The sequence below is a fragment of the Tiliqua scincoides genome, chromosome 11 (genome assembly GCF_035046505.1).
Source record: "Tiliqua scincoides isolate rTilSci1 chromosome 11, rTilSci1.hap2, whole genome shotgun sequence".
In the NCBI taxonomy this organism is placed as follows: Eukaryota; Metazoa; Chordata; class Lepidosauria; order Squamata; family Scincidae; genus Tiliqua; species Tiliqua scincoides.
In genome coordinates, this window is record NC_089831.1 from 18247012 (window position 1) to 18272019 (window position 25008).

Genomic DNA, 25008 nt, shown 5'->3' on the forward strand with positions numbered 1-25008 from the left:
CTGGGTTATTATTTTACTTAGTGAATCAAGCTGAGCCATGATTTAGGCCTTATAATCCCTATGCTGTGCTTTGGTGGCTCAATAATGGCAACATTCAATGGCTCTGTTCAGAAGTGGTGCTAAGTCACATTTCAAGCTCTATGTGAACAAGCTTCACCAAGGTTTAGAACAGGGGTGCCCAAACCCTGACCCTCAGGCCACATGCACCCCTTGAGGCCTCTCAATGTGGCCCTCAGGGAGCCCCCAGTTTCCAATAAGCCTCTGGCCCTCCAGAGATTTGTTGGAACCCACACTGGCCCAATGCAACTGCTCTCAGCGTGAGGGCGACTGTTTGACCTCTCGCATGAGCTGTGGGATGAGGGCTCCCTCCACTGCTTGCTGTTTCACGTCTGTGATGCAGAAGCGGCAGCAAAGGAAAGGCCAGCCTTGCTTTGTGCAAGGCCTTTTATAGGTCTTGAGCTATTGCAAGACCTTCATTCATTCATATAAGTTCATCTTTAATATATTCATTTATGGTAAACTTATGTAAATTTATTCACATTTTAAATGTAAATTAATTCTTTTTTTCCCTGGCCCCCAACACAGAGTCAGAGATTATGTGGCCCTCCTGCCAAAAACTTTGGACACCCCTGGTTTAGAACTACCTCTGGATCAAGCCAGCAACTTGAACCAAATCTGAAGTATAGCTCCAGATTCGCCCTTGCTGGGAGGCAGGTACTCCAGGCCCTGCATATCAAGCTCTCCTACAATCATGGGTCTTCTGGGGAGAACATGCATACATTCATTCTTCCTCTGGCCACCAGTTACCTCTTTTGCTACAGTGTGCCAGTACTGGTGGCTCTTACACACATCGATCCGCTCCCGGTGGAAGAATCTGCATTTCTCTGGCACCAGGAGGACATCGCTGACAAACTCGCCCACTGGGGACAAAGAAAAAAAAAGACAAGATCTTAAATTAACTGCAAACTCATATTGTCCACAAAGTCCCAAGTTTGTCTTCCTGCCCAACGGCATTCTGAAAAGTCTTCATCTCAGAAAACATGCCCTTATTATTAGATTCCAGAAGAATCATAAGATAAGCAAAAAGAATTCTGTATTAAAATATATTTATGCTTAAGGCCTTTCAACTGTACACATTTCCTTACATTCTTGAACCTCAGGTTTTAAAATTGATCCAAACAGGACGGTGGCAAGAAATGTATTATTTGAACATACAATTATGCTTGCAATCATCTCAAAAAGAATGAGCTACTTAACTTTCCCAGGGAACATACAACAGCATGAGCAAGCCGAAACAGAAGTGTTTTAGAAAGATGGAAATTCTAATCTCCAAGTCACTGCCAAATTCCTCCTGTGCTTCCATCCCACCATTTCTTTAAGTGTTCAAAATGGTCATTGCTGTTTCTACAGATATTTTTACTCAATGCTTGTTCGCCAAGGAGAACACTACATCCCCGGGCATCACCATTTTTGAGACCACTCAAATCCCATCATGCGCAAAGCTAGGAGGATGGAGGGGGGATTTTGACTTGCGAGGTCTTATTTGAACATACACTGACCCACGAGGGTTGCCCCATGTGCACCAGTCAATCTTTTTGAACTAGCTCTTGGATGGCTTAAGTGAAGGAAGGGGACAGGTTTTGGCAGACACACCCAACATGGCAGATGCCATGAGAACTAAACAAGACAAGAACTAGATACAATCAAGGACAAGAAGCAAGAAAAGGTGTTGCTTTGCACAACTGGATAGTGGATTTTCTCCCTCCCCCCCGCCGCCCCAAAAAGGCCCAAGAGTGGACTGATGTATAGTCAGAAGTTATTCCAAACAATTTAGGAGTACAGCAGAAGGTACAGCTAAATTAAGAGTAGGATTAGGGAACAAGGGTAGTTAGGTAATCTGATATTCCCTGCCATAAACCAGGAGAACAGTACTCAAGTCAGCATTTAAGAGTCACTAGATTCTTCCTCTGTACAGTCTGCACTTTTTATCTGCAGGGGATCAGTTTCAGGATCCCCCCCCCCCCACGCAAATCTGTGGTTACTTCTGCTTTGCTCGTCAAACCGAAGTGGCTCTCCCCCAGTATCTACAGCATCCATTTTCAACTACTGTGCCCTGGCACACTGGGGCGCCGCAAGTGGTCCACAGGTGTGCCACAGGAATTTGGGAGGGGGGGGAAGGTCATTTATTACTAGGGCCAATGGGAGACGTGAGCCCCCACTGGCAGCATGACGTGCCTTGTCAATTGTCAAAAACCTGATGGAGTGCCTTGACAATTTTAGTGCCTTGTCAATGTACCGTGAAATGAAAAAAGGTTGAAAATCACTGATCTACAGCATCCATGCTGAGTGAAATCCATGAATACTGGGGGGTACACTGTACAAGAATGAGCAGATGATGCAGTAGGGCCAACTATAATTCACATGTCAGAGATTTGATGCAGGGATGCAGCTTTGCTTGTTCCGAGGAACGCAACAGCTTGCTGCTCCATCTTCTAGCCTGGAAGGGTTTTAAGCAGAGACAGCTGCATGGCTTTGCATTCCCCTGCATCTGCCACGCTGCCCACTCACTTAAGGGTCAGAGCGGAGGCTCATCACAGCAGTATCATCGCCTCAACAGCAACTGATAAGGCCTCTCTCATGGGATGACTGCAACTGTAGCAAAGGCATTGACCTGCAACGGCGCAAGCTGTGCTGAGTGGCCAACTTGCCCAGACAGCAGGAACTGGCCGCTAACAACATACACAGGAGGAGGGCCCCGGGGAACACAACCATACATCACGATTGCTGAGCACAAGTGCCCCTCCCTCTGCAAGCAGCCCCCCTGGGGAGGGAAAGAGAGTCCGGAACTCCTAGGCAGTTACCTCATGAAATCCTATTTGTCACACGGCTCCAATCCATATAAAGCAGCGCTAAGAAACAAGCCCAAAGCCCACAATGAGCACCGGGATATTTTGGGGTTTGAAATTATTCTGGTTACAGATAAACACTGCAGAAAACAGACCACACAGGAGACAAACTTAAACTAGCTGTAAACTGACCTGCTTACTAATATTAAATTGCTGTCATACTTCCAATGCAGCAACCGTACTGCAATCACATGCAAGGATGCAATCTTATATACATTTACCTGGGAGTAAATGTCACTGAAAAATCAATGACACTTCTGAGTAGATGCATAAAGGATTGCACTGCAACTACTGTTGACGGGATTTTTTTTTTTTAAACAAAAGCAAGACAACAGGGCTCTTTTCTTCGTAACAGGTAGTTTCCAGCTTGGGAAACGCTCCTCCTTGCGTACAAACCTAAGAGCCCTGCTACATCAAGCCAAAAACCCATCTACTCCAGCTTCCTGTAGCACACAGTGGTCCAACAGATGCCTCGGGGAACACACAAAATTTGTATCCTTGTTGACTTACATCTGGCACGCCAGAGGTATCTTACATCTAAAACCAGGAGGTTGTGTACACCTAGGCCAGAGTCCATCAACACATCCAGTGGTAAGGAGTTCCACAGATTAATTTCACCCACAGTATAATTACGCAACATTTTTTCCTGCCTCCTAAGGTGGTTCCACTTAAGGTACTTCCAAGAGTTGCTGCATGCATGTCCCTCCCCCCCAAATTACTGCCAATACTGCCAACACTTCATATTAACATGGTGCTCCCATGCTCTACAAGGATTTAGCTCCCGCTATTTCACGCTTCACCAGGCTTAGCGCAGCTCCTGCTCTTCTCATCAGGCGTATTTACAGTTCAGCAAGAATGCTAATTGCGTCTCATTTCCTACTGCTATATAGGAAAAGAAAAAAATCTATCTACCAGGAGCACAAGATGAAGCTGCCATCTGCAGTTGCCATTCTGTCAAAAGACAGACCGATGCAACATGGGGGAGAAAAGCAGCAGAGTCACAGTGGAGCACTTGTTTTCATCCGCACAATAACTCCTTTCACTGGAGCAAAAATACACCTTTGGCAGGCACAGTTCACCTGCGTACAAGAGCCTTGCCCTTCTCTGCCAGCGTTTAACTCGGGTCTCTCTGTTCAACACAAACCACACTACGGAGAATTTCAAAGCTTCCTATGATCTGATCTCACCTCTGCTCAAAACTGGGTTCAGTACAAGCCAGTCTAATTCTGGAATGTTTGCACAACTGATGAAACTGTGACCTCTCACAATTTGGCCACATCGACTCGGGCGTCAATCCCATCCAATGGGGCCTACTCCCAGGAAAGGGACGCAAGCCCCTTGCAAGCCCAGGGAAAGGGACATATATTTACATCCAAGTAAACATGCACAGGATGCATGACTGTCCAACACTGTCACTGCATGCAATCGTGCATACATATTTCACACAACAGTCCACCATAAGCTAGCCACCTTGCCTGCCAGTACAAAAGCTTATATTTCTGATTCAGTTCATGTCAAAGACATTGGTTATTATTATTATTAACAGTTAAATCAGAAACAGTGATGGTCAAAGCCCTACTGGGTTAACCCCAGCCACATCTAAATCAACACCAAACATACTTGTCCTGGAATCATGCCCACTTCCTACTAGCACTTTCACAGAGAAAGATTTTCCCATGCAACAAAGGACAGAGCCACAGAGCTTTGCTTCCAAATAAATCTTTTAGCCACGATGATGTAGTGCTTTGGAAATTGGACTTAGACCTGGAAGATTCAGGTTCAAATCCCCACTTGGCCATGAAGCTTCCTGGGTAATCTTGGGCCAGCCTCACCTACCTCATAGGGTTGTTGTGAGTACAAAAGTTGGAGACAAACCATGTACACAGTCCTAAGCTGCTTGGAGGAACGGTGGTATAAAAATGTGAAAAATAGTTCATTGGTTCTAAAATCTAAATGCACAATAGAATCAATTAATAAATCGTTGCGAAAAACACATCCATTTCGCATAGCCATTAGCTAACTGGGAGTTGTCAGCCCCCAAGGCTGTTTTCAGTAGACCTCCCTAAGATTGCCATATCAAAGAACGCTCTTACCCTACAGCAATCTACAAGCAAAGTTTATCGAACTTAACAAGACCTAAAACATTCCACTCATAAAACTCTCAAGATAGTGAGACTTCCCAGAACATTGTTCTCAGTAAGCAATTAACAAACCTTCAGATTTTTCCACTCAACCAAGGTGTTCCACCTTTCCTATTCTGATACTGAAAACCTCAAGAGCCACATAGCACAGCATCTTCCACCCCTCTTTCATGGTGCAATGAACACAAATATCTAAGGCCACGGGAGCCCACTTTACTTCTGCCCGGATCCAAGGTGTTCACAGAGTCCATTATTTCCAGAGCTAGTTTTTCTTCCACAGAACACAGATTTGGCATGGCCCTTGTCTAGAGGACTTTAGAGTAGAGAATTAGCTCTGCAAGACACACTGTCCGCCCCAGAATAAGGATGGACAATGTTCTGTTACAGTACAGCCAAGGAGAGGGGACTCTCATGCATTTAATCCTCCCCATTAAAAGGGAGAAGACATTAATTCTACTATGGGGCATTAGGCAATGGAATTTATGTTCATAATCTGCTTGGCAATCCAGCAGAAGAAGGATGTACAGCGGGCCCTTGGTATCTCTGACACAAAGTCTCTGGCATGAACTGAAAGTGCCTTCTCGTTGTGTCTAGGAGGTCCTCTGAGAGCCTCCAGCTGTGGGCTCAACATCCACGGATACCAAGATCAGTGGATACCAAGACCACAGATGAGGGCCCCCTGTAAACTAAACTGAATCTAGCACAAGTTCTAGTAATCTTTCCATTTCTCCCTTTCTTGACTCTTGAAATAACTAGACAACCCACTGACAAACTTTGAGGTCATGGATAGGTTCTGAACATCTCAAGTACAGTATCAATTATTATTATTATTACTGAACTGTTATTCAATTTGGTGACCCCTCAAAAAAGGGGGAGTTTCACTTCATGTTATGGTTGATTGAATTCTACAAAATAATTCAGAGTTTAACTGAAAATAGCCTCGCACTACACAGTCAACAAGCTGATCCTCATTCACTCAGGTGGAGCTGATCAAAAGGATCCCAACGCCCTTATGAAATTTTATATCCTTAGGGGTTGTGTTCTCAGGAGCTATGGCCATTGATGTAACCAGGTATAAATATCGTGAGCCTAAACTGGAGATGCCTTGCCGGGGCTCGAATTGAACATGAAGCCAGGCTCCAAAGATCAGCCCTTCCCAAGATAGCATCCATTGCGCAGGGAAAATAAATGCTGAAGATTTTAAATAGTTTGCTATGCAGGTTGTCCCTTCCCAAGATTGCCATTAAGCATTAACACAGTATAACTCACTGCACGTACTTCTGATTCATTTTATGGCAAAGACTGGCTATGTACTCATGTCCCATTAAATCAGGAACGGTGATGAAGGTCAAAGTCCTTCTGGGATAACCCCAGCCATGCCTAAGTGAACTTAAAAAAGGTGCTTTATGTCTTTGTTGGACAATTATTCAGATACTTGCTCCATATAGGAAATAGGCCAAAATATAGAAAAATAGTGATACAGAAATCCACAGCACAATGTAGGTGGGAAAAGAGATTCTGCAACAGAGGAAATTTAACAGAATCCAGGTGTGTTACCTGAAGCACTTACCAAGACACTTGAAGGGCACAACAATATGGGTGTGACCCTTGCACTGTTTCTTGTCCTTTTTACACCAGTTTTCAATGCTGACAGGTTGGTTGGCTTCCACTACATTCGTAATCTGAAGCTCCGGATAGATCTGTTTTGTTAAATAAAAGTAACACAAAGAGAAGTGATAAATTTTGGACATACAGGAGAATACGATCAAAATTATCTTCTAAACCAGGGCTGTGCAAACCCAGGCCCGTGGGCCAGATCCGGCATTCATGTGGATCTATCAACCTGGTGAGCAGACCTTTCGGTTCCGCTCCTCCTCTTTCGGAGGACAGGGATGCTCTGGGCAGTCGTATCTGCCCAGACGTCCTGTCCTTGAAAGAGGACGTCGTTGTGTGGCACCCAAGCGGAGCGCTTGGATGTGGTCCGGACAGGGACAGCACAAGTTTGAGTGCCGCTGCTCTAAACAAAGCCTGTGGGCTGGATGCAGCCCCCAAGAGTTCTTCATTCATCCCACCCCGCCATGATAATTGGGCGCGCCATATCTTGAAAATATGTTCAAGATTTTCACGGTTTCTCTTCTTTCATTTGCAGCTACTAAGTGAGAACAAAGTGGTCATTTCTGGCCATCATCTGCTTACTGACATCACCTCTTGCTTAGTGTCACTTCCCGTCCTTCAGCAGGCACCATGAAAGCTTTTCAGCCTAATAAATGAAAGGAGTTTGACAACTCTGTACTAAACAGGAAGGAGACTCCATTCATGGCACATGAGCATTAAGAGCCTGTAAGCCTACACTTCGGTGAGACACCACCACCTGTCAAATCACATGCAATGCTAAATCACTTTTTAGCGCTACTAGTGCAACACTGCGCACACGGTCCTCTTCACCATCCCTTTCGTTTGCTCCACTTTCAATGAGCAATTTTTACTTTTTCTTCATTTGCACTGTTTGCCACTACATCCAAACTTGCAAAGCGCGGTGTAAGCACGGCCTCCAAACTGGGATCAATTTGGCATTGGATGTGTACTGTGTTGGATTACTACTCTATAAAAATCTAGCAGTGTTAAGTGTTGGCGACCATAAATCACAAGCCTGCCAGCCTCCTGTGCAGCCGAGCCGATCCTTGAGATTAGACTCACTTAATTCAGGGCTGTAAAAATCCTCACCCCTTGGTTGTTTGCAGAAAAACAAGATTAAAGGTCATCCCATGTGCAGAAAAGACAGAAACTCCATCTGCTCTCCAAATGAATTTGCAAACACTTTTCTAAGTACAAGGGAAGATGCACAGTTTAAACTGTGTCCCTGAATGACACCAGCACATCACTCCCATCAATGTGGTGCTCCAAAAGCATTGAAATATTTGCTCTTGTTTTGGCACTGCAGCAGCCTCTTGGTCACAAGCAGAAGTAGCAGAGACAGCACTGTGGGTGTGTGGCAACAACTACTGACGCTGCATTAGCTGCCTACAAGTTGGCTTGGCCAATTCCAACCCAAGGAGCACCACCTCAGCCACACTCCCAGCTCAACCTCTAAGGCTAGGAGAGAGAGGTACAAACTACTGCCATTTGCTATGGCTATGACTATGCATAGCTATGGCTATGGCTATGGCTACTAACTACAGAAAAATGTGCCTGGCAAACTATCTCTGGCTGAGATCCACAAGCCGTTCCATAGGACTACAGAACATTTCAGCATGAAGATTCTCCTCATTAGAAAGAGACTGCTCCTCAAGGGTAGCCTTAGAAGAGAGGCTTTTGCCCTTCAGCTATACACAACTTCTTAAAAACAGACAAAACGCCAACTCCGAGGCCACTCTAGCGTTCATAAACAGGTTAACTAAGTCCACGGCATAATTCGACTCCAAGAGAAGCTGTTGTAGCAAAGAGGTTTGAAGGTTGCACTGTGATCCAGAACTTAAAACCTTAGCTGGTGTTACGATTCATCTATATCTCAAGGGTCTTTGAAACAAGCTACAAAGAGTGTCTGCTCACCTCCTGGCAGTACTGCAGAATTTCTTCTTTCCTCCCAAAGCAGCTCTTGGTCCCAGAAGTATCTGGCTCCCATTTCCCAGTCTGGATGTTCACGTGCATGTTCAGCTTTCCACAGAACATGGCCACCTGAGGCTCTGCCACGGCAAACCCCGTGCCAGCATTGGCCGCAAGTGCCTGTGGGGAAGAAAAAGTTTTGTGTTACACACAAGCACATCTACACCTTACAGAATTAAAACCTGGACCAATTTTAGAGAGGTGCCGGGATTCGCTATTACATTTGTTTTGTATTTTATACAGAATCCTTCAACCTTTCCTTGATCCATAAATACCTTTATAGAGCCTGAAAGTCCTCTTTGTGCTGGAGTTTTTGAGCCTGCCAATGTGCTTCTTACATCCTCATTTTGATCGGCAATCCTCACACTGAAGAAGCCAGCTGTCAGATCACCAAATGCCCATGGACTACAGTCACCTTTGTAAAACGCACCCAGAAGGTCTTCTAGTAGCCAGCCTCCCAAAGACTACCTAGCTCTCACTTACAGCAGAGATAAGCAACGATAAAACTGGATACTGGCACCGGATTTCAAGTCTAACTAAAGAAAAATTGAGCTAGTTTACCGAGTCAATACTGTGATCGCATTTGAATGGCTGAACTGATCGGTAAAAAATATTTCATCTGTCAGCTAGTAAACCATTGGTCAGGCAGCTGTAGGGAACACAAATTGAGTCGTTACTGTCCAGTGGAAGCAAGGACCAACGCGGATCCGGCTCAAGAATTCCACCGTTTTGTCTATTCCATCTGCAAAACCGTACTCAAAATCAAGCTTTAGTATTTTCACTCCTCGGCGGTTAGAAGTTGCAAAAATGAATCTTCATAGTTTGTCTAGGGACACGGAGTGAGCAGGTTGGGGTATGTCCTACTCAAGTAGTAGCCTTTATTCATAACTTCTGCTGCAGAAGATTCCAGTTCCTACTTTGCAGAGTGGTCACTCTCCACTGCAGGAACAATGGGTTACCTGGCAGGAGCCCAACTACTTCAGCCTATTGGTACTGCGATGGCAGCTTGAGCTCCCTCTTAGTTGTAACCAGTGGCTACAAGGCTATACTCGGCCAGACAAGTGGCAGGCTTTGCCATGTTAGAGGTTCTGCTCATAGCTGCTCCTCTCTAACAAGGCAAGGTCAGGTGCTTGCTGGCTGAATCAAAACGCCACTGCTACCACCACCCCCTGATTGCACAGGAACAGCAAGCAGACCCGAGTCCCTCCAACTCCTTCCACCTAAGTGGCTGCGGGACAGAAGCAGGTTTGCTCCTCTCTCCAGTATTCCAAAATAGGCAGGACGACAACTTAAATTCTGAACAAGGAAACATAAGACACATGAGCCAGCCTGGCAGTGGGGCACATATGGACAAATCAAGGAGATTTAAGGTCAAATTTGGCTCCCTCGCAAAAGGGTCTGATCAATAAACAGGCTAAAAGAAGATGTGAAATTGTAGAGCTAAACAAGGGACATGGCAGCAGCACTGCCGTTCCCAAAATAAGGCCAACATGAGATTTATAATTTGAGATGATGACAGGATCTTCAGAGTTACCGTTTGCTATTTCCAACCTCCATTACAATTTAAGTCTCCCTTAGAGCTTAAAAGGAGAGAGTGGCAAGCAAAGAGAAGACAAAATTGCTCCCATCTAATAAAGCCAAGCCCAGCTCACCTCCCAACACCAGCACAGAGGTGACACATAAGTTAAGTACGGGAAATAGGGTCACTTGTTTATTTACCAATGAATGCCACTGCAATACAGTCATACTGCCAAGCCTAGTCTATATGGTGCCCTGAGAATTAGGGCACAATCCCTCTGCTGAGCAAGCACAGGTTCCCTGTGCCGGCTCCCAAGTATCGCAAATGTGCTGTAAAGCACTTGTGCAACAACTCAGGAAGAGGCCAGGCTGACACCAGGATGTGCACCAGCCTGCCAGGGCCAGATCCTATCCCTGTCCCGGCCAAGGCTGATGGGTTTGTGCCAGGTGGCTCAGGGGGTGGGAGAGGGTGGTGGGAGGATGTCTCGGAGTGTGAAGGGTGGGCGAAGGGCAGGACAGGAAGCATATCAGGCTGGGAAGGAGTGAGACCGGCGGCGGCAGCGCATGCTGTAGCCTAACCCCCAGCCCGAGCAGCCCCACATGGCTTCCCAGATTTGCACCAGCTAAATGGCTGGCACAGATCCGAGTAGCCCCATGGCAAGCTGGAGTGTTGCACAAATATCCCCTTACCCAGAGGTGACCTCCAGCAGCCTCCCAACCTGCGTAGGATAAAGTGTAAGCCATGCAGTCTGGCTGTTTTGGCACAGGTTAGATTGGGCTGTGATTAACCTTGGCTTGATATGTGTCAACTCCTTGGGTTAAGATGTTTTAAAGGACAATTATTTGGGCTAATCTGAACTCTGACCATCCTCTGACCAGGTCTTAGCTGGGGACAAAACACTTCTGCATGCCAGTCTTATCAGTTTAAACATATGGAAGATAAGCTGCAGACAGGGAAGCCTGAATGTGTCATCTACCACAAATCAGACAGGAACAGATATTGTGTTGTCCCAAATGCAGGGTTTTGAGTTACCGCTTGGTTGTCTCTTGGAGGAAAATTCCGCCCAGCCTGCCTAAGACCTTGTCTGGATCAGGAAAAAAATGTTCTCTCCTCAACAGTAGGAATATTCTCAACTTGGCATTCCAGGGAAAATAAGATGCTTTTAAGAAGCAAAAAGGAATGAGGTGAGCAACAACTAGCTTGAGATCCAACGAGTGTTGAGTCAGGAGACCCTTTGGGGGCAACTGAGCCAGTTCATTCAAAAGCACCGTTTCAACAACTGGGCATCTCTACCGATAAAGACACAAGTTGCCTTTTGCTTGAGTAAGCCAGCGTGAGAGGGATAAGAGGTGCCTTACCCTGAGCACATCACTGACACATGGGAGATCAAGAAACTGCAACAGTGGACATTGGTGGGCCACATGCTGTTGACCAGGGTTTAAGCAGAGCCTCAGACATGTACTGTTGCCCTGCTCTCCTATGGTATTCATGGGGGTCATGACCTACTTGGATACCTGACCTATTTCAGAATTAGAGGGCCACACACTGGCCTAGGTTGTCCATCACTGATGCACATGCTAAGGATGTCTATGTGCTTGAATGGAGATTTTTGCAAGCATGGCTGAGGATCTGCATGACAGACACCGACTATCCTTCACACTTCATCTAGCTGAGCTGGTTCTTGTTTATTCTGTCAGGCACCCCCACCCCACCCCTGGGGATTCCCTTCCTGGCTTCTCTCCATATCACCTTGAGCTCAGAGGCAGCCCTGGGCAACCTAAGAGGTACCTTGAGCCCTAACAACTTGGGCTCAGATGCAGCCCTAGGGATTCACAGGATTCTCACCCCAATTCACTGAGTCACTCATGCTAAGTAATATCATCATAGAATATATAGACATGCAACACACACACACACACACACACACACACCATCACCCTTCTTTTTCACCTTTGTACAGTTTCTTTACTAGAAGGGAAAAGGTTACACAACTAACAAAAGGCACGGCATGCCACAGGGTTTGCCGACTTCTGGCGTGAAGTTTAAGTGAGTCTTTCGAACCCCACATTTTAGTATTCAGGTACAGGCTGCCCTGAACAACCTGGAGTTACTCAAATACCAGGGAAAGACAAAAGTACAAAAATGCCTGCAGTTTGAAAAATCCATGTTAGCAAGAAAATGAAATGTTTCAGTAAAAGAGGGTGGAACAGTGATCGGTGCCAGGAGAAAACAGGAGACAGGGTGTGTCTGGAATGTTAACCTTGGGACTTGCACACACAGAGGTGCAGGCGGGGGAAAAAAATAGTCCTGGACTTTTGAGCTGCAGCATCTGAAGGATTTTTTAAAGAGCACGTTCTAGACAAATGCAGATCTGGTTTCGTTGGAGGCACGAACAAACATATACAACATAAACAGAGCACACAGGAAAACTGCAAGGTCAGCAACGCCCGTTAGAAATTCAACCAGCGCCGTTTCTGAACCAACATAAAGCCTTGTACAAACACACATCTTCAAAATCAAGACAACGCTGTGTTTAAACATTAATGCTGGAGTGTTTGTTTTTGGCCCCGCTCTCCAGCCTTTCACCGCAGATACCATGGGGGGAAGTTGGCATTCCTCCTCGGGCAGCTCCAAATAGGCTGCATATCACCGGAGACTGGTTGCCATAGTGACTTTGCAGAGAGTCTAACCGAGATGCTCGCCCTCAAGTTTTACTTCCCAAAAGAAAAATCAGGTGATTTATGAACTGCAGAGCAAGCTACCATGTTAAAGGACAAGGATTAGGCAGCAATCCTCGTTCAGCCAGTATCAAGTACAGCAGCATTTCTCAAACTGTGCGTCGGGACCCACTAGCTGGGTCCCATTCATTTCAAAATTTTATTTTTAAAATATTACACTTGATGCTATCATGCTATGTAACTGCATTTGGGGAAATGTTATAGACTTGTACCTTTAACAGGCTACTCTGTATATGCTTGTAACAATGATAGTAAATGGGATTTACTCCTGGGTAAGTGTGGGTAGGATTGCAGCCTAGGATTCTTAAAAAATTTTCTGCTTGATGATGCCACTTTTGGTCATTACATCGCTTTTGGCGGGTTCTGACAGATTCTCATTCTAAAAAGTGGGTCCCAGTACTATAAGTTTGAGAACCACTGAAATACAGGCTTTGATACTGAAACTGACATGTAATTGAAAAGTTGTTGGCAACCTTCAGTCTCGAGAGACTATGGTATCGCGCTCTGAAAGGTGGTTTTGGAACATCGTCTAGTGTGACTGAAAAGGCCAATTCGGGAGTGATAATCCCTTCCACACTGGGAGCAAGTGCAGTCTGTCCCTGGTCTGTCTCCCTGGCTATGGGCCTTCCTTCTTTGCCTCTTAGCCTCAGACTGTTGGCCAAGTGTCTCTTCAAACTAGGAAAGGCCATGCTGCACAGCCTGCCTCCAAGCGGGCCGCTCAGAGGCCAGGGTTTCCCACTTGTTGAGGTCCACTCCTAAGGCCTTCAGATCCCTCTTGCAAATGTCCTTGTATCGCAGCTGTGGTCTACCTGTAGGGCGCTTTCCTTGCACGAGTTCTTCATAGAGGAGATCCTTTGGGATCCGGCCATCATCCATTCTCACGACATGACCGAGCCAACGCAGGCCTCTCTGTTTCAGCAGTGCATACATGCTAGGGATTCCAGCACGTTCCAGGACTGTGTTGTTTGGAACTTTGTCCTGCCAGGTGATGCCGAGAATGCGTCCGCCCGCCTTAAGCTACTGCCCACCTTAAACTGGGCAGTCCCCAGCCAGTAAGGTGTTGCCTCACCAAGGTCCATTAACCTCACGGGGTGCGTGGGGTTTAGGGTGAAAACCGACAAGCGGATCGACAACTTTGCACCATGCAATAGAAAACAGAAAACTCCTGCCCTAAAGCTGGGCACCTGGAACGTAAGGACAATTACACCTGGCTTCTCTGATGACCTGCAAGAAATAGACGACGCACGCAAAACAGCTGTCATCGACATGGAGCTGAGCAGACTGCAGATGGAATTGAAAAGTAAGGTTGTTCATTCAAGGTTACAAAAATGTGTCAGTGGCATTCTCTTCAATATATAAACTTGCTTTCCAAGTTACTTAATGGAGTTTAAATCCAACCTTGAGAAATCATTCAAATGAAGCTAGTGTCTAAATCAGTGATTTTCAATTCACTTTTTCATCTCACAGCACAATGTACTAGAATTGTCAAGGCACACCATCAGTTTTTTGACAACTGACAAGGCACACCATGCTTTTGGAGGGGTGGCTCACATCCCCCAATGGCCCTACTAATAAATGACCCCCTCCTCCAAACTCCCACAGCACACCTGAAGATTATTCACGGCACACCAGTGTGCCAAGGCACAGTGGTTGAAAATGGTTGGTCTAAATCTAGACTAGCCTGCATCCTACATCTGGCCTTGGCAAGGGAAAAGCAGGGTAGATGTGCTTTTAAAATACATACATACATCAATTGTCAGAATACAATTACAAGTAGTTATCTCTCATCCTAGATTTGTAGACTCCAGTTATTTTGAAAAGGTACATAAGAAGAGTCCTGTTAGATCAGGCTAAAGGCCCATCTAGTCCAGCTTCCTGAAACTCACAGCAGCCCACCAGATGGTTGATCTAAATCAGGAAGCACACAGGATAATGAGATACCTGTATCCTGTTGCCACACCCTTGCATCTGGCATTCAGAGATAACCTATTTTTAAAACCAGAGTGATACATATACCTACCATGGCTTGTAATCTGTGATGGACATCTCCATTTAAAGGCATCTAGGCCAGATGCCATAACAACAACCTGTGGCAAAGGTTCCACAGATTAATTACATGTATAAGGTATACCTAAAAAGGATAATAAATTAGCAGTTATGACACAAGGGTGTAATATTAAAAAAAAAAGAAAATGCTGGCAATCCCAGGATCTGGGGGTGGTGGTAGACTGAGCTGCCCTCCTTCACAAAATTAAAAGTTTCAAAACAGCAGACCAAGGAACTTTCCCGAAACTGAGCAACAGGCTTCAGTTCCACACGTTTTCTACCAAGAGAGTTTGTCACGCCAGAGTTAAGAGGAGGGATACACCTCTTCCTTTCAGGGGGTCTCCATAAAGCTTCTGTAGAAATTCTGGCACTGCCTGTCAAGCAGTGGGACACCGTTAGTGCCCATCCCCACAGGTCTTATCCAGTACAAACCTCACTGAAATGAGTGGCAGTTGCACAGATCCCCAATCCAGGACTGGCCCCAGTCACTCCCCTATTGAACTGTTGTGACTTTTGGATTGCAAGTCCTCCCCCCCCCCCCATATTCCCTTCTACACATGGGTGGCACCATATTAAGATTTCGTCCCTTCATCACCACCCCTTCTTAGTCTCATCACCACGTTAAGAAAGAGATCAGGTATCAAGCACCATGTCCTTATTTTCATTTTTAAATGTCTCGCTTCTTTAATAGTTCTTTTAGAACTGTGCCTCAGGCAGCCAAGTGGAGAGGAATAAGACTCTTGATCGTGTCCTCTGAAATGCTAGGAACATGAACCTGGCCCAGAAGCAAAGCTCTCTGTGCAAGGCAAGCAGTGGCATGTCCCCTGACACTTGCACAGTATAGGCAGTGTCCTGAAATTTTGGCATCCCAGGTGGTGGTCTACTTCAGATGAGCCCAGTCCCCCCTCAGTGCTAGGCTTACACTTTTGCAGTCAGGGTACACTGACGTTTATAGCATTTAACACCACAGGTGATCAAGAACACATGGCAAGCATGCATGAGTCAAACAGCAATTAGCACATTGTTCAAGCCTCAGACCTTTCAAACAGCACTTGGTGACTGAGCCTTTACTCCCAAGGTCTCTGCCTTCTTCCAAGAATCAGCAATGCAGATTGTCTGGAAATGGTTGAATTAGAAAAAACATAACGGCCGAAATAGTCTAGGATCTAATCTAGCATGTTGGCCTAGATCTTTAATAAACCCAAGACAAGCTATATTCAGTTTACATACCATATAAATTGCAGAAGGTTTTCCAAAATCAAAAGTAGTTGGAAATGCAGTTAAGGGGGGGATGGGGGACAGACAATTTTGTTTCAATGATCAACTCAGACACATTCAAAACTGTGCTTACAAATTGTATTGGAATACTTGCACATCTTTTTTAAAAGTGACGGCCCAACACCACTTATTTCCCTTGTTATTTGAAAAAAAAAATTAAGGCACTAAATTGCACCAGTTTTGATTTGCAGAAAGGAACAATACATGATATACCACAGTTGTTTACTTATCAGATTTAGGCTGCAATTCTAACCACACTTTCCTGAGAGTAAACCCACTGAACAAAATAGGATTTACTTCTGAGTAGACCTGGTAAGGACTGTGTCCTTAGAAATGTAGCTTCAGTGGCTTATTAATTAATTAATTAATTAACTAACAGTATTTATATACCGCTTTTCAACTAAAAGTTCACAAGGCGGTTTACAGAGAAAAATCAAATAACTAAATGGCATTATTTATTATTTAGAGTACGGCAAGTGCAGACACTTGCCCCAGGCTCCACTTAAGGGGGGGGCGGCGGCGCTGGGTGCAGACTTATTACCCATATTCTACTGATATGGGTTTCCACACCACTGCGTGTTTTTGCACCAGTTTCAGGGGACCTCTACAAAGAGGTAAATTCCTGCAGAAAAAAACCAAGGTGTTTCCATATCCCTGAAACAGAGGTGTTGCAAATGTGCAATGCTAGTAAGAAAGGAAATTCTTTTTGGCAGTACTGTCCAGAGTGCTGACATATAAATCCTTATTTAAATCACAGTCAGAAGCTGACCACTCCCAAGAAAATCCTTAAAAAAACCAAAATCCATGACTTTATTGAGCACATAAATTCACTTGGCAGGACAGGGCTGGCTTACCACCCTATGATCTGTTTTTAATATGTTGTAAGCCGCCCTGGGTCCCTTTAGGGAAAAGGGCGGGATAGAAATAAATTGTATTGTTTATTATTATGCTCTCCCCTTCTCTGTGTAGCCTGCTGAATACATTCACTTGGTAAATGAACCGTGCTGGATCCTCCTTCCCATCACCTCTCCTTCTCTGTTTGGACCAGGGTGTAATTTCAGTGCTTGCCATGGGTGCTGTTTTCCCTAGATATGCCACTGTGTAGCTTTCACCTTCAATTTCACTGTAAGAAACACTTCCACTATTTCTTCAGATGGAAGTTCAATGTGATTCAGAAAATAGCAGCCCAGCAACCCTTTCACTATAAGTTGGTTCTACGTGTGATTCAACTTAACCTATAGAGAACTTCCATGCTTCCTCATCTCCACTGTATTTGTTGGGACCAGCACAATTTTAAATGGCCATATTAGGTTTTTGTTATCTGATCCATTATGTTAAATTTTATGAAATAACGCATATCTTTAGAATGGGAATCTGTCCATGGAAATATATCCTGGTGGAAAAACTCTCCACCATGCGTTACTCTTGCTAGAAGCCTGGGCACATAGCAACTACAGCCATTATGGATTATGGACTGTCTTCTGGCAAGTTTTTAAATGTGTGCGTTAACTAGGTAATGTTCAAGATATACCAATGCTTTTAGCATAGTGTGAAAAGGGGGGCCTTTGCATGTCACAGGTGCCCCTTGGAACAGAAAACCTGCACAGACGTTAGGTTGCAGGAGGATTCACAACCTAAGCATATAATTTTAAAATATAAGAAAAACTTTCCCCATTCTCAGCACAGTCTAATTCAGCTTAGTCTTTTCCTCGTCAATCTGCTGGTTTTCCACTACTGCGGCACAATTAGGCCATTGCTTTGCCCGCAGCAACACTCACAGATTTTGGGTGTTTGGCGCAGAAAGATTTTCAGACCTTCCGCTAATGAAAAGACCATTTCCCTTAACCTTCAAAGAGCATTACGTTCCTAAGCTGAGCTGGAGGCACACCACTTGCCGCAGAAATCCAACTGGTGACCATAGAACTGTAGTTCATAAGCACCGAGACAGAACAAAGAAGCCATCATTCTGCGATACTGGGTCGATGCTTAAACAGGAAGCCCTTGTGTTTGGCCAGGCCAGAAAGAGGAAGGAACTTCCCCAAGCCGTGAAGTGTCCACTTGCCTGCTGCGACATGCTGGAATCTCCTTTTATAATCCGGTATGTTGCAATGGGAAACGAAACACCAGGTTGCACTGAAGAGCTTCCTCTTAAAAAGTAAGACACAGACAAGCAGGGTCTGTCTTATGTACATTCCCTCATTTCTGGAAATTTTATACCCAGAATTTTATAGAAAACAAGGAAAGCAGGCCTCTAATTTCCAAGCAACAATGCTTGATGCGGGCACTTTCAAGTTCGAAGCCAAGAGGTTGTGTGTTTTTAATAAGGAAACAAAGGGAGTGCGCAACTTCTCAAAAACCACAATTGGAAGTTCCCCCAACAGTAGCAAACTTGTTTTTTGCCAAGTGTCAAAACTTTGTGATTGCATTTTCACTACTAAGGGTTTGGCACTGTACAATCATCTTGATGATCCTCAGCTTTCAACTGTATTAATCAGCAGACCGCAGACTGCACAGACACAAAACCAAAGCCAAGGGAACAATGGGAGACCTCTGAATGCGGTATGCTGTATGAACAAGTTTTTAGGGCGAACAATAGTCATAAGCACCAAAGATCAGTGGGTATTGTTTCTCCCCCACATGCACTTCAAACAAAACTTGAATTTGAGTTTACCCAGAAGACCTCAAAGAGGGTTTGTCAAAGCAAACACTAAGCGTCACAGAATAAATGAAGCACAAAGTGATGGGAAAACAGAACCCATCTCAAACATTTACACAACCACATTGGTATTAGCAGCCACTTTAATTATAGAGTAACTTGGGTTAAGAACGCATAAGAACAGCCCCACTGGATCAGGCCATAGGCCCATCTAGTCCAGCTTACTGTATCTCACAGCAGCCCCACCAAATGCCCCAGGGAGCACTCCTGATAACAAGAGATCTGCATTCTGGTGCCCTCCCTTGCATCTGACATAGCCCATTTCTAAAATCAGGAGGTCGCACATACACATCATGGCTTGTAACCTGTAATGGATTTTTCCTCCAGAAACTTGTCCAATCCCCTTTTAAAGGCATCCAGGCCAGATGCCATCACCACATTCTGTGGCAAGGAGTTCCACAGACCAACCACACGCTGAGTAAAGAAATATTCCAACACTGTCCAACACTGTTCCAACCCTTCCAACACTCGGTTTTAGTGAATGTCCCCTGGTTCTGGTGTTATGCGAGAGAGTAAAGAGCATCTCTCGATCCACTTTATCCTTCCCATGCATAATTTTGTATGTCTCAATCATGTCCCCCCTCAGGCGTCTCCTTTCTAGGTTGAAGAAGCCTAAACCAAGTAGCCTTTCCTTATAAGGAAGGTGCCCCAGCCCAGTAATCATCTCAGTCACTCTCTTTTGCACCTTTTCCATTTCCACTACATCCTTTTTGAGATGTGGCGACCAGAACTGGACGCAATACTCCAGGTGTGGCCTTACCACTGATTTGTACAATGGCATTCTATTAGCTGTTTTGTTCTCAATACCTTTTCCAATGATCCCAAGCATAGAATTGACCTTCTTCACTGCCGCCGCACATTGAGACGTCACTTTCACCGACCTTTCCTCCACCACCCCAAGATCCCTCTCCTGATCTGTCACAGACAGGTCAGAACACATCAGCCTATATCTAAAGTTTTGATTTTTTGCCCCAGTGTGCATGACTTTACACTTACTTACATTGAAGCGCATCTGCCATTTTGCTGCCCATTCTGCCAGTTTGGAGACATCCTTCCGGAGCGCCTCACAATCACTTCTGGTCTTCACCACTCGGAAAAGTTTGGTGTCGTCTGCAAACTTAGCCAACTGACTGCTCAACCCTGTCTTCCTTGGGGCACACTGCTTTTCACCTCTCTCCATTGTGAAAATTGCCCTTTGACACCCACTTGCTGTTTCCTGGTCTTCAACCATTTCTCAATCCAGGAGAGGACCTGCCCTCTAATTCCCTGACTGTGGAGTTTTTTCAGTAGCCTTTGGTGAGGGACCGTGTCGAACGCCTTCTGAAAGTCCAGATATATAACGTCCACGGGTTCTCCCGCATCCACATGCCTGCTGACCTTTTCAAAGAATTCTATAAGGTTCGCGAGGCAAGACTTACCCTTACAGAAGCCATACTGATTCTCCCTCAGCAAGGCCTGTTCATCTATGTGTTTTGAGATTCTATCTTTGATGAGGCCTTCCACCATCTTACCTGGAATAGATGTTAGGCTGACTGGCCTATAATTACCTGGGTCCCCCCTCCTTCCCTTTTTAAAGATCAGTGTGACATTTGCTATCCTCCAATGCTCTGGCACCATGGCTGTTTTGAGGGACAAGTTGCATATTTTAATCAAGAGATCAGCAACTTCACTCTTCAATTCCTTAATAACTTTTGGGTGGATGCCATCAGGGTCCAGTGACTTATTGATCTTTAATTTATCAATGAGGTCTGAAACATCTTCTCTTTTCACCTCTATCTGATTTAACTCCTTGGTCAGGAGGGGCCGTTTGGGCAGTGGTATCTGCCTGAGGTCTTCTGCCGTGAAGAAGAACTCATTTAATTTCTCTGCCATATCCAAGTCTCCTTTTAACTCCCTCCCTCACCATCCAGAGGGCCAACCGCTTCTCTGGCGAGTTTCCTGCTTCTAACATATTTGAAGAAGCTTTTATTATACCCCTTAATGTTGCTGGCCATGCGTTCCTCATAGTCTTGCTTGGCCTCCTGTATCACCTTCTTACATTTCTTTTGCCACAGTTTATGATCCTTGTTATTCTCCTCATCAGGGCAAGACTTCCCACTTACAGAAGGAAACTTTCTTGCCCTTTACAGCCTCTCTAACTTGGCTCGTTAGCCATGCGGGCACCCTCCTGGATTTAGTGGAGCCCTTCTTCTGTTGCAGTATACACTTCTGCTGGGCCTCCGTTACTGTTGTTTTAAGCAACCTCCATGCACTCTGGAGAGACTGGACTCTCTTTACCTTCCCTTTCAACCTCCTTCTAACCAGCCTCCTCATTTGAGGGAAGTCTGCTCGTCGGATGTCAAGGGTTTATGTGAAAGAGATTTGCCCGGTACTCTTCCCCCGACGTGCACGTCAAAATGGATCGCAGCATGATCGCTGTTCCCCAAAGGCTCAGTAACATTGACATCTCTAACCAGGTCCTGAGTACCGCACAATATTAAATCCAGGGTCTCCTGTCCTCTGGTGGGCTCCATGACTAGCTGCTCTAAGGCACAGTCATTTAGCATGTCAAGGAATCCAGTCTCCTTCTCGTGACAAGAACACAAATTGACCCAGTCAATGTGAGGATAATTGAAGTCCCCCATGATTACAACCCTGTCCCTCCTTGTCACCTCCCTGATCTGTTTCCTCATTTCAAGGTCCCCTTCCGGTTTCTGGTCTGGAGGACGATAGTACACCCCCAGTATTACATTGCTCCTCAGGCCTAGTAATTTAACCCATAGAGATTCTATGGTGGAGTCGGACCCACCTTCAATCTCTACTTTGCTGGATTCTATCCCTTCCTTAATATAAATGGACACCCCACCTCCAACACGCCCCTCCCTGTCCCTCCTGTAGAGTTTATAGCCCGGGATTGCGGTATCCCAATGATTCTCCGCATTCCACCAGGTTTCCGTTATGCCCACTATGTCAATGTTTTCCCTAGTCACCAGACATTCCAGTTCTCCCATCTTTGCTCAGAGACTTCGGGCATTTGCATAAAGGCTTTTGTACATGGAATGCCCCAGGATGGGCTGCTTATTAGCTCCTTTGTCCCCGCATCCTCTCATTGTGCCAAACCGTCTATCACATCCCATCATGCTACCATTCCCAATTTCTTCTCCTACTCTGTCTTTGCCTTGTTGTTCTCTAACCTCCCCGTCCTCGTCCCATAGTGATGAGGAGTCCCGAACCGGATGCCCCTCGGCTCCTGTCGGCCTTCCCCCAGGGATCAGTTCCCCCAAGGAACACATAATCCAGGCAAGAAGTTTCAGGTGGAAAGTGGGGGTGTCTATATAGACCAGCGATTTTGAAACATTTTTCATCTCACAGAGCATTAGAACATAATAAGAGCCCTGCAGGATCAGGCCAAAGGCCCATCTTGTCCAGCTTCCTGGATCTCACAGTGGCCCACCTCAGGGAGCGCACAAGACAACAAGAGACCTGCATCCTGGTGCCCTCCCTTGAACAACAGGCATTAAAATTGTCAAGGCACACCATCTGTGTTTTGACAATTGACAAAGCACACTGCACTATCAGCAAATGGCTCACATCTTCCAATGGCTCTACCAATAAATGATGCTCTCCCAAAATCCCACAGCACACTTACAGCCCTTTCTCAACACACCAATGTGCAGCGGCACAGTGGTTGAAAATTGCTGATATAGACCATCTAGCAACAGAATACCATGTGCGTTTGAAAAATAGATTTGGTGAAAGCAAAACCAGCTTGGCCAGGCATCTCAACTGCTCTGCTAAGCAAACACTGAAGAGGGAAGTAGTCTGCCCATAAATGTGTTCCTAACTGAGTTACCGCATGGCATCACACTGTAGTATACAAGCTGGCGAACACATGGGTTCCACCTGGACCTCCCTGGACCTTGCTGCACAAGACTCGAACCTTCAAATAAGCAAGATAAGATCAAGTCTTACAGTTAAGCAAGACTAATTTATTCTCAGCTGTCTCTGAAAGTAAAACGAGAACCAATGGGTACAAACTGCAGGTGAGGAGATTTCCATTAGACATCAGGAAAAAATTCCTGACAGTCAGGGCGGTTCGGCAGTGGAACAGATTGCCGAGAGAGGTGGTGGACTCTCCTTCACTAGAGATATTCCTTCACTAGAGATATTCAAGCAGAGGCTTGACAAGCACCTGTTGGGAGATGCTCTAAGAGCATATATGAAAACAAACTACCTAATGGCGCCAAAACAAAAGCATGCTCTACAACTTCATAGGCCCACCTTCATTTGAGTTTCGGTGTCCCCATACTTAAGCCAACAAGGAAGGTTCACAGTTGCTATAGGACACAACTGGAGACATGACCAATCTTGGGAAGACTGAGAAAGTCTGCAGTGGATGCAAACCCTACAGTCAGAATCACTTCAGTTGCAACAAGTTTTGACCAGTACACTTTTGCAGTCCATCTTCATTTAAGCTACAAAAAGTTAAGCTTCATTTAGTCTAGAAAAAAGGCACCTGATGATTGAGACAAACAAAATAATGCAGGGGATGGACAGAGGGATTTTCTTTTCCCTCTCATACACACCTGAATCCTAAGGACATCCACTAAAACTGAGTGTCAGGAGAGTTAGAACAGACAGAAGAAAATATTTCTTTGTCCACCACATAATTAGTCTGTGGAAGTCCTTGCCACAGGATGTGGCGATGGCATCTGACCTAGCTGCCTTTAAAAAGGGGATTGGACTTTTCCAGAAGAAAAGTTCATCATAGGCTACAAGCCATGATGGGTTTGTGCAACCTCCTGGTTTTAGAAGTAGGCTGTCTCAGAAGGTCACATGCAAGGCAGTGGCAACAGAATGCAGGTCTCTTGTTGTTTTGTGTGCTTTCAGAGGCATCAGGTGGGCTACTGTGAGATCCAGGAAGTTGGACGAGATGGGCCTTTGGCTTGATTCAGTAGGGCTCTTTTTATGTTCTCAAGTTGCACATAACAGAATTCATTGCTGCCCTGTCTTCTGAAGGGATAAATCAAGAGCTTAGTCAAACAAAGCCATGTTCACTCGAATGAACAGGACAACCAAGCAGCCTGCAAAGCAAATACATCCACTTTACAGGGACCAAGTAATTCATTTCTGTTCTAACTCAACATATGAGCGTATCAAACCTAGAACCTTTCCGAGGCCGAATAACCGACTAGTAGGACTTTAGATCTCACTTGCCTTCAATGAATTGAAGGTGCCAGCAATTTCTCTCTGAACGCTGATATTGTTCAGCCTGGCTGAAGAGTGGATGTACTGTTTATCCCTTGGGGAGAAAAAATAAGATCCTTGGGGATCATATGCATAGCTTGACAGACAGCGTTTTGTTCCATCTTATGGCAACCGGTTAAAAGAGTCTTGTCGACACACATTTCAACAACAGACCTTTTCATTGTCAGTGTAGCTGGGGCACACAAGTGTCTGCTCTCTGCAGGAGGCCAGCACTTGACTAGATTAAAATGTTTTAAGCCAGCCCAGCCTGCTTAAGCAGAATTTCTCCATACTACAACAGCCTGTTCAGAGATTAATTCTCCTACCACCAAGACTTTCCCCAAGAGAGAGAGACCAGGAACCAGCCAAAGATTCACAAGCTCCCTTTTCTCCTTCCTGCTCCAATGGGCTTAAGCCATTTCTGCCCAACGTTGCATATATGCAACAGTGATCAACTGTGTCCACATGTGGGCTGGGCAGAATTGGGTTAAAATAAAAAGGTTGAGTGGGGGGAGGAAGCCCTCAATTGCACTTATCCAATTCATTTTTTTAACAGGTTCACATCCTGCCAGCTGACAGATGGCTTTAAGTCACCTGTCCGGTGCCTCCAGAGGTCTGCCTTTTAGAAGATCCAACTAGGGTGGGATTTATAAAATGCTTCAAAAACCCCTGATTTTAGAGCCATCGCAAACTTGTTGTGGATGTGGAAAGTACTGAGAGATCTGTGCTTCACACTTTTGTTTTTTCTGCTGTGTTTTTTCCTAGCTGCTCTTCCTGCTTTTATGCAGCGGTTAGGTGGGCTTGAACTCAGGAAGACAAATCACTGCCTGGTACA

At 45.3% G+C, this 25008-nt stretch overlaps 1 protein-coding gene across 4 annotated transcripts in view; it reads right to left on the reverse strand.

Annotated features, from left to right (window-relative positions):
- APLP2 (amyloid beta precursor like protein 2) overlaps positions 1–25008 on the reverse strand; it is a 70583-nt gene that overhangs the window by 23574 nt on the left and 22001 nt on the right. For all 4 annotated transcript variants that reach the window (XM_066639805.1, XM_066639804.1, XM_066639802.1 and 1 more), the window contains exons 2-4: positions 8597–8770; positions 6618–6747; positions 808–920 (exon numbers count right to left, since the gene is read on the reverse strand). In XM_066639805.1, the coding sequence (XP_066495902.1) occupies positions 808–920; positions 6618–6747; positions 8597–8770 (417 nt within the window). The remainder of the gene's footprint in view (positions 1–807; positions 921–6617; positions 6748–8596; positions 8771–25008) is intronic.